The 10,663-nt window shown below is 37.1% G+C and overlaps 1 protein-coding gene and 1 long non-coding RNA gene across 2 annotated transcripts in view; both read left to right on the forward strand.

Annotated features, from left to right (window-relative positions):
* LOC102988927 (tRNA-splicing endonuclease subunit Sen15) overlaps positions 1-7,440 on the forward strand; it is a 41,202-nt gene extending 33,762 nt beyond the window's left edge. The window contains exons 4-5 of the mRNA XM_007116749.4: positions 5,502-5,643; positions 6,182-7,440. Coding sequence (XP_007116811.1) covers positions 5,502-5,643; positions 6,182-6,202 — 163 coding nt within the window. The 3' untranslated portion in view covers positions 6,203-7,440. The remainder of the gene's footprint in view (positions 1-5,501; positions 5,644-6,181) is intronic.
* A 922-nt stretch (positions 7,441-8,362) lies between these two features.
* The window catches only part of LOC114486132 (uncharacterized), a 63,630-nt gene continuing 61,329 nt past the window's right edge, over positions 8,363-10,663 (forward strand). Inside the window, exon 1 of the long non-coding RNA XR_003679383.2 lies at positions 8,363-8,616. This is a non-coding gene — a long non-coding RNA (uncharacterized lncRNA). The remainder of the gene's footprint in view (positions 8,617-10,663) is intronic.

The raw sequence follows: 10,663 nt of genomic DNA on the forward strand, positions 1-10,663 counted from the left end.
GGTTAGAGGTGCCAATCCTCTGCACAGTTGAAAATCCAAGTGTAACTTTACAGTTGACCCTCTGTATCTGCAGTTCTGCATCCTCAGATTTAACCAACCAGGGCTCATGTAGTACTATAGTACATATTTATTGAAAAAAAATCCACGTATAATTGGACCTGCATAGTTCAAATCTGTGTTGTTCAGGGGTCAACACAAATTAAAATTAAAATGGTGCACTAGAAAACATCAATTTATTACAAAAGAAGGTGGTAAAGGAGGAACAAAAAAGACATGTGATATATAGAAAACAAACAGCAAAATGGCAGATATAAATCCAACAATATCAGTATTAATTTTAAATGTGACTGGATTAAACACTCCAATCAAAGGACAGAAATTATAAGACTGGATATAAAAACAAGATCCAACTACATGCTGTCTGTAAAAGAGACACTTTACATTCAGAGACAACAATTTTGGAAAAGTCTCAGCTGTTTCTTCTATGCTGCTATAGTCTGAATGTATCCCCTATGTTTCATATGTTGAAATCCTAAGCCCTGAAAATGATAGTATTAGGAGATGGGACCTTTGGAGGTGCTTAAGCCATGATGGTGGAGCCCTCATAAATGGAATGAGCGCCTTAAAAAGAGACGTCACATTTCAGATAGCTCTGAGAAACTGCTCCAAAGAGGTAGGGGGAAGGTCAGTATAGATGTGATTTTGGTGAAGGGGGAGTACATGAAATTAAGCACATAGTTTTTGCAGAAGGTTTCTGCTGGTCACGAGGAGCAGACGTCACCATGAGGGAATTTAGTGCTTTTCTAGGTATGAGGAGATGCAAGAATTGGGCTCATAAAATCAGCTCCTGAAAATATCTAACTATCGGAAGACCTGTTCTGCTAGTTTTTCCCAGAGCACAGGGTGCTCTCCACACTGAACTCCTTTCAGGAGGTGTCAAAAGTCAGCAGCTGCAGTAGCACATGATTTAATCCTTGTAGAGGTGGATGGCAAGTGCTAATGGCAAGTGCCAATTTGTAGTTGACAGTGCCCACAGCCTAATCCCAGAAATCTGTGAATATGTTATGGCAAAAGAGATTTTGCAGATGAGATTAAGTTAAGGATCTTGTGATTGGGAGATTTGCCTGGATTATCCGGGTGGGCCTTATTAAAACAAAAAAAAAGAGAGAGACCTTACAGAGATCCCTTGCCCCTTTTACCATGTGAGGACACAGTAAGAAGGTGCTGGCTGTGAGCCACGAAGAGGACCTCCACCAGAATGAGACCATGCTGGTGCCTTGATCTGGGACTTTCCAGCCTCCAGAACCCTGAGAAATAAGTATCTGTTGTTTATAAGCTGCCTGGTCTGTGGTATTTTGTTATAAAAACCTGAACAGACTAAGACACACACCATTCTCTCCTTATTTTCCTCTGTAATTCTATTTACACATATGTTAAACTGATATTGCATCAAAGGCCTCTGATGTTTTATTTAAAGAAAAAAAAATATCTCTTTGTACTTCAGTTAAGTTTCTTGTGACCTATTTTCAGCTTCACTAAATCCTTTCTTCTGCTGTGTCTAATCTACCATTAAGCCTAGTCAATACTTTGAAAATACATTTTTAAATTCTAGAATGTTCATTTTCTTTAGAATTTTCATTTTTTTGCTTATATTTTTCATCTTGTCACCCATTTTGTCTGTCTTTTTCCTCAATACTATAACATTTATTATAGTTACTTTAGAGTCTTTACTAATTCCAACATCTGTTTTTCAACAGCCTTAGTTTTGCTCTTGATTATTAGATATATTTTCCTGCTTCTTCACATAGCTTAGAGTTTTTCACTGGATGCTGGACATTGTGTATGAAAAAAAGACTGATGTTGATAGACGGATGTTGATTCTACTCCCCGCCTCCAAAGAGCTCATCCTTTCCTCTATCTGGCAGGTAGAGTTAGTGTCTAATTTAGTCAATCAAAACAGAAGTCAAGAGGAATCATGGCTGAATTGCAGCTTTAGTTATCTCAGTTCTCTTCTTGGTTTCAAATGTCTTAAGAATGGGATCAGCCCTCTCTCTTCAGCAGGGCTTAGTGATTAGGGCTTGCGTGCCATTTTCCTGTCCCTTCCCCAGCTTCTCATGCTGTTGCTTAAACGCAGCAAAAGTCCCATGAGTGAGAGTTGGTGAACTGGAGGGGTTGGTGGCTTTTAAGATTCCATTCCACCATGCCAGTTCATGTGCCATTTTTACAAGTAGTGCTGTTTTCTCCTGGTCCCAATGAAGTTGCTTGAGTATGACTGGCTTACTCCTCCAGCCACTGTGGCCAGACTTAGCAGTTGCCCTCAGGGGGTGGAAGTGGCTGTGTCTTGGTCTCTACCCTGGAAGGGCTCATTGCTCATTGGAATTTAGTTCCTTTAAACTTCTTTGTGTTTACCTCTCTTTTATGGCATTAAAGAAAAATGGCATATTGTTAAGCACATCAGGTGTTTTCTCTTTATTATCATAGGGATGGTGGTCTTTTGAGATCTTTTATATCCTCATTAGAAGTGAAACCTCCTTCTGTGCTGACTTTTGAATAAATAATATTGAAAAAAAGGAACACTGACTTGGTGATCATATCTTACCATTTTTATTCTTAACCTTTTTAAAAAAATAAATAAATTTATGTATTTATTTTTATTTTTGGCTGCATTGGGTCTTCATTGCTGCGCGCGGGCTTTCTCTAGTTGCGGCGAGTGGGAGCTACTGTTAGTTGTGGTGCGCGGGCTTCTCATTGCGGTGGCTTCTCTTGTTGCAGGGCACGGGCTCTAGGTGCGCGGGCTTCAGTAGTTGTGGCATGCAGACTCAGTAGTTGTGGCTCGAGGGCTCTAGAGCACAGGCTCATAGTTGTGGTGCACAGGCTTAGTTGCTCCGCGGCATGTGGGATCTTCCCAGACCAGGGCTCAAATCCATGTCCCCTGCATTGGCAGGCGGATTCTTAACCACTGTGCCACCAGGGAAGCCCCCTTAACCTTTATCGTAATGTAGAGTAGGGGTCAGCAAACCTTTTCTTAAAGGGCTAGATAGTAAATATGTTGGGCTTTGCGGATAGAGTGGCAAAATCGAGGCTATTATGTAGGTACTTATATGACCATTCAAAATGTACCATTTAAAGATGTAGTAAAGATTATTCTTAGCTCATGAGCTATAGAAAACAGGTGACCATAGTTTGCCAGGCCCTGGTATAGAGACAAATGATAAAACAATTCGACTGTTTTGATGAATAAAAAGCAAGCAAATATCAGATACTTTTAAGAAATTAAATTCTAAGGAGTTCTTTGGTACACCATCTACCACTGTCATCTACAATAATAAGTACCAAAAATGATGATCCTGAGCTGTCAAGACAAGTTTAACTTTTATTTAGTGTAATTGAATTGCATAATAAATTTTAGAAAAATGTTTATCAGAAATATTTTAAAGTTTATATGCCTGAAGAGTTAGTTATAGCCATATGGAAACCTTCCTTCAAAAAGCCTCATTCAGGGACTTCCCTGGTGGTCCAGTGGGTAAGACTTCGCCCTCCCAATGCAGGGGGCCTGGGTTCGATCCCTGGTCGGGGAACTAGATCTCACATGCGTGCTGCAACTAAGAGTCCACATGCCGCAACTAAAGATCCCGCATGCCGCAACTAAGACCCAGCACAGACAAAATAAATGAAGTAAACAAATAAATATTATAAGAAAAAAAAAGCCTCATTCATTCTACCCAAGTATTCTACTACATATTGAGCATTAACAATTTTTTTTTAAAGCTTTGACCCTCAAAATGGGTACAATCCAGTGGAAAACAGACACTTAGATGTAAATATAAATACAAGGTAGTGATTGCAGTAATGTAGGTTTGCACAAGGTGCCTCTGTAGGGTTGGGGAAAGGTGGCAGGGAAGCCTTCAGAGAGATGATGCTTTGCTGACTCTTGAAAAGGAATTAAGATTTTGTCAGGTAAACATTTTATTTATCCAGTATTATCATATTGTTGAATTGACTTTTTCAAGGTCATTTTAGAAATGGTTTGACTATGAGGAAACAAACTTAGAAACTCATTCTCTCCTTATCTGATTACATACCTGTGAAATTTAAATGATAGTAGGTAAGCAGCTTTTTGTGACTGTTTTAAGAAACCAGTTATCACTCTGTAACATATGCAGTGACGAAATGATAGTTTAGCAAGAACAATTTAATTTCAGCTATTCTAGAAGTTTATTGCTGTTTTAAATCACTTTTAAAATCTTGTCTCCACCACAGGTTTTTTAAAAAGCATTATAATTACTATAGGAAGAATATTTCAAAGCAGAGACTTTTCTTTTTAGATACTTTGTAGATTCAGTAGCTAGTAGGATGGGTGAAGAATCACAAGAATTTTTACTTAGGGTTGGGAGTAGAATTTAAGGGGACAAATCAGACTTTTGTTAAAGAGAATATAGTGTTGAGGTATTTATGTATTCAGTTGTAGCATGTTAATATGCTAGTAAATCTTTTTCTAATTCCTGGAAAATTGGTTAGCTTCATGAAAAAACAACTGATCATTTTTTATTTGACTTTTTAAGAAAGCTCCTCTGGAGATTATATTTTACTGAATTATTGAATACAGGTTTTATTGAGTAGGTAATAAGGATTTTTAGTTTGTGGTAACAAAAGCTAATAGTGCTTTGAAGACCTAGATACTGGATTTAGTAGATTATTTTCCACAGCAAGCAAACTGAAATCCTTTATAACATTGATGTTTGATATATAATTTTACAAAAAAGTTTTTTCTCTATATATTTTTCTTTTAGCTTTTATTAAGTAACAGAATACATATTGAGAGCCACAAAAATATCTATATTCATATCTAATAATTCTGATACCTGGAAAGACCCAACAGAATTTTTTAAAAAGAAACGACTACCTGCAGAAAGATGATTATTACAGCTTATCTTTATTAGCACCCTCCTCCTCACAAAAAACCTGAAAGAACTTTACAGCAATAGGGGAATGATTGGATAAGTTATGAGGCAATAGAATATTATATAACCATATAAAGGTTGTAATTATTAACACCAGTAGAAACATGGGGAAATGTTTATTATAGTCTATTTTTAAAAAAACAAACCTGAATACCAAATTGTTCCACTGTAAGATACCAAGTTGGAAAATTGGAGAAATGAGTAACCGGGATCTTTAGCTAATTTAGATGCACTAAATACTGTTAGTGTCCCATTCTGTTTGTTCCTAAATGCAGTTTTGATTCTCTCAGGTATGATGATCAGGAGAGATGGGTGAATACAAAAGAGAAGAACTGAAAGTCAATAGATAGCTCTTATTTGCAAGATTTTCTGTATAAGAAGACAACTTTAAATGTTTATATTTGAGCCTTCATACATTTCCTGAGTCCGCATTATGGATATAATGTTATTGCTTACCTCTTCTCCAAGATTTGACAGTATTTGATCTTATTATTAATTGAGTGATTGTGAATGCTAAATGTGTTGTGACTTTATTTTCAGGATAAGGGAGATCTTGAAGGCATCTCGAAAACTGCAAGGTGATCCAGATTTGCCGATGTCTTTTACTTTGGCCATAGTGGAGTCTGACTCCACAATAGTCTATTACAAACTTACTGATGGATTTATGCTGCCAGATCCTCAGGTCAGTTTGGGGGCAACTATCAGTAAACATTGAAAAAAGAAAACAGTTATGACATGATTTTAAGTGTGAATCAATCCATTCACAGAACCATCACTTCTTTTGCAATATGAACATTCAAGAAAAAAAATGACTTGGTTTTTCATACCTCAGAAATGGCTATGTTCTGTTCAAAGTAACATGTTCCTAGCTGTTTTCACAAAAATAATTTGACTTCCCTACTCTACAGAAAATTTCATAGTTTTCCAGAATACTTCATGAAGTCATGATGCATTTAATGATTTGAGAGTAACTGGGATGGAATGTAAAGGCTTATAATAGTTTTAAGAACACTTAAACACTTCTTTAAGGAAATGTTAAATTGGTTGACATTTTGACAGAACAATTTAATAAATAAATGTGTTTTATATGATTTCTTTACATACATTGTTGGCATAATTGGGATAATCACATTACATATCTAGCTAGTTTTGCTTTTAAATTACATTATCTATTGGGGAAAAGGTCCATCCTTATCTTTTTTTTTTTTTTTATGTTGCAGAATATTTCCCTTAGAAGATGACACCTATACTTCCCGATGCTTGCTTTATTCACACAAGATTGGATTGAGACCCCATCAGCCTGATTCATCTTTTATCTCAGAGATAGTCAGGGTTGACTTAGCTGGTCCCATTCCATAAGTTTTCTTTTTGAAGAATAAAACTTTCCCAGATAGAAGAATTTATTTTATTCAAAAATATAGGGTAGTTGCTCTAGAACTTTCTCATCTGGAGACAGTTTAATTATAGTTGTATACAAGTTTATGCCTAGGGTGTGTTCAGAAGGGTAGAACATTGTTGAGACTGCCACCTCTTTCCCTTACTCAACCCTCTCAGTGCCTTTTGGTCACTACAGCTAGCCTGGAATGGCATTTCAGGTACACCTTGACACCTGGAGGGTTTACTTTAGTCTGCTTTTTCATCCCCAATAGAAAGTATTCTTTCAATTGGTTTTTTCATGTTGCAATTACTGTCACTTCCCTCTTTGGCTGACTTTAAATCGAAACTAAAAATATGCTCATCCAGAGTGTAAAATTACATGGCTAGATTAATAGAGACCAGAGAATTGCTACCTACAAGAGTACTGTGTCTTTTTTTTCCGTTCTTATTACCACCACCTGTGCTGTACCATAGCTAGAATATTACAAGAGAGATAGTAGGGGACAGTGTTAACCTTAAAAACATCTTTCTTAAGTAAACCCAGTTTTTCCACTTTTGTTAATACCTCCCAATTAAGTTGCCTAAAGTATAAACAATTATATGCACAAAGATGTTTCAAGTGACATTTTGGGGCATATAATAATCCAAATTATAAATGACTTAAAAGTTTAAGGCAAGGGTCAGCAAAATTTTTCTGGAAAGGGTCAGAAAGGAAATATTTTAGGCTTTTCAGGTCATATAGGCTTTCTCACAACTTCTCAGCTCTGCTGTTTGTAGGACAAAAATAACCATAGACAGTATCTAAATGAATGGATATGGCTGTATTCCAATAAAACTTATTTGCAAATACAGGGCCATAGTTTGCCAACCACTGGTCTGGGGAGATAGTCAGTGAACATATATAGCTAATGAATGGTGTGTTATGTACCCATTAAAAATTAGTAATTACTGAAAAACATGAGAAAATATTTAGTAACAAAAAGCAAGATACAAAAGTATATGAATGTGTATGACTGTGGCTATAAAGAACACACCAAGTATATAATAAAAAGATGACAAAATAAATTACTAACTGGTTATAATAGGATGGCAGGGCAGGAAATGGATGACTTTGTCTTTCTTCAATATTTTAGTTTTTCTCTATTTGTATTACTTTTATAATAAAAATGTTTTAAAATAAAAAAGTGTCCTGAGATCTATATTAGTTATCTATTGTTACATACTAATATTACCACAAACTTAGCAACTTAAAATAGCACACATTTAATATCTCACATTTGGGTCCTTTGTAAGGCTGCAGTCAAGGTGTTGGCCAGGGCTGCAGTGTCATCTGAGGCTTCACTGGGGAAAGACCTGCTTTTTCACTCATGTGGTTGATAGCAGCTTTCTGTTCTCTATGGGCACTTGTACTGAGGACTTCAGCTTAGTGGGCTATTGGTAAGAGGCCACCCTCTTTGCCACATGAGCCTTGCCAGCACAACTGGTTGTTTCCTCAAAGCGAGCGAGGGAGAGAGAGTCAGCAAGATGGACCTCCTAATATCGTGTAATGTAGTCATGTACATCTTGTCACCTTTGCCATATTCTGTTGGTTAGGAGCAAGTCACAGCTAATTACGCTGGAAAACAACAATAACAAGAATGGAAAATGACCAAAAGTAGGAAAATTACAGTATTGTATAAAGCATCATTCTTGATCTATAGTAGTTCCTGAACTCCTTTCCTTTGATGTTTTTTGAATTTTACTTTCCTTCTTGGTGGCAGGTCTTGGCAACTCCTTCAGACTCCCTCTGCTTCCCCAGAAGGCCTGAAGATGCACCAATTCAGAACACTATGGGTTTCTGTAACCCTAGTCAGCAATTTGCAGATCTAAGGATCCTAAAACAGTTTATGATCAGTTCTTAGCGTCTCTGCCATTTGATTCCTTTTGAAGCCTTTCATTACAGTGCTAGAAAAACAGTCTGCATTTTCAGAAAGAAATGTAAGGCGTAATGAATGTTAGATTTGTGTATCAGATCTGGTGACCAGTGGGACCCTATGTAACTACAAGACCAGAAGTGTCTTGACTGTGAAAGGAGCTTTCTTACAGAAATCTTTAAAACTAGGTCTTAATCTCACTGTATGTCCTGGGATGTCTACTCTTTTTCAGAATGTTCCCTGTGTACTTGACCGAAGTTGTTCTGTCCAAAGCCAGCCAGATACCTGCTAGTGTGAGTAATGGTCCAGAACAGTTTGGAAATGGAGATGACCGGGCTCTGTCAGTCTCATTTTAGTGAAAATAGGTAAAGTGATTTCTTTTATGTGATCAAGTGACTTTGTAATTGCATTTACATTTGTCTTTCTCGTTAAACTATGGGCTCCTTAAGAACAGAACAAAGAACTGTGTCTTTAAAAAATTTTTTTAATTGAAGTATAGTTGATCTGCAGTATTATATTTTATCAGTAGTTTCAGGTGTACAACATAGTGATTCAATATTTTTATAGATTATACTCCATTTAAAGTTATTACAGCATAATGGCTATATTTCCTTTGCTGTACATGTGTCCTTGTTGCATATTTATTTTACCTATTTATTTTATTAATCCCCTACCCCTGTTTTGCCCCTCCCTCCTTCCCTCTCCCCACTGGTAACCACTAGTCTGTTCTCTATAGCTCTGAGTCTGTTTCTGTTTTGTTATATTCACTAGTTCATTTTATTTTTTAGATTCCACATATAAGTCATAACAAACCATGTCTTTTTTTATACATCTGTGTATCCCACCACCTTCCACAAACTGGCATATACAAAGTGCTCAATAAATATTTGGTGAACGAATGCATGGTGATTGTAGACTTGTTTAATTGTATAATGGTTTACTTTTTGCCTGAAGGCAAACTAAAATGATCCATTTGGACACCAGAGGGCACTGCTAAATAAGCACAAAATTTTCAGACTTCAGGAATGAATTAACTTGAGAAGTGGTGCTCTTGAAAGTTTATTTTCAATCTGTGGGAAATAGCATAAATAAAAATATAAATAAGTTTTATGTGCTCATACCCCCCTCCCTTTTTCTTTCTGGCATGACTCTAAAATTACGCTCTCTACTGACATTAAATCTGTGACTTGATTCATGCTTTACTCAAAATATAAATCTATATTTAAAAATCAAAGCTTGTTTGGGGCCAGGGTGGGTGGGTGTTTTTTCCTAGATTATGGTTTTGTTCATATCCATATGCCATGATGCATTTCATTTTTTCCTTGCAAAAGCCTAATATATTAGATAAAATTTCAAGAGCAGATCACCTAGCAAGAGATCCCAGCTCTGAAACACTCATTGAACTGGCTAAATCCCAGTGGTGAGAGACATAAACTGCTGCTGTTATGCCTATAAACTTTTCCGTTAAAGGGGAGCCCTCTCTAGATGGGAGCAGGATGGGGGAAAGGGTATGCGATGATTCCTCTCTAGTGCTGTCTTTGCCTTTGTATTTTGGGGTCCCTAGTGAGTGCACCCTCTGCACTGGGACGGCTTAGTAGAACGCTGAGTGATCTAGGTCCAGTGACTCCAGGCTGACTTATTTTGCTTACTTGCCTGGGCCTCTCTAGGAGAATGTGTTCCTAAACACCACAGATCTCTTGTGAAGAACATGAGGGTGGAGGCACTTTGGAATTCTAAGCTACAACTAGAATAGAATAGGAATCTACAAAGTTCATGTAATCTGCAGTTTTTTAAAAAACTGAAACAGCTTTACACTTTTATATTCCTGGAACCAAGTGACTTAACCAAAACTTCATGATATTTCATCTTCTCTTTCTGAGCATTTTAGTTCTGAATTCCTCTCTGAGGTCACTTTTTCCATTGCAGCCCCAGCAGGAGGCCTTTCACTGCTGCAGCACAGTGGTTCCTGCCAAAGTTTATAGTTCTTCTAGACAGAAGCACTTTATTCATCTGCTGTATTTTACCTTGACTGTTTACATATGCAGAGTAGTGTCCTATTCTGAACAATCAGTACAATTTTCCCTCCTTTCAGACCAAGAGCTGTCCCATTCCTTACCACCAACACTCCTGCAACCTAATCTGCTTAATGATCTTTTTTTTTTAACATCTTTATTGGAGTATAATTGCTTTACAATGGTGTGTTAGTTTCTGCTTTAAAACAAAGTGAATCAGTTATACATATACATATGTTCCCATATCTCTTCCCTCTTGCGTCTCCCTCCCTACCACCCTCCCTATCCCACCCCTCTAGGTGGTCACAAACCACCCAGCTGATCTCCCTGTGCCATGCGGCTGCTTCCCACTAGCTATCCACTCTACGTTTGGTAGTGTATATATGTCCATGCCACTCTC

The sequence above is a fragment of the Physeter macrocephalus genome, chromosome 4 (assembly GCF_002837175.3).
Source record: "Physeter macrocephalus isolate SW-GA chromosome 4, ASM283717v5, whole genome shotgun sequence".
Taxonomy (NCBI): domain Eukaryota; kingdom Metazoa; phylum Chordata; class Mammalia; order Artiodactyla; family Physeteridae; genus Physeter; species Physeter macrocephalus.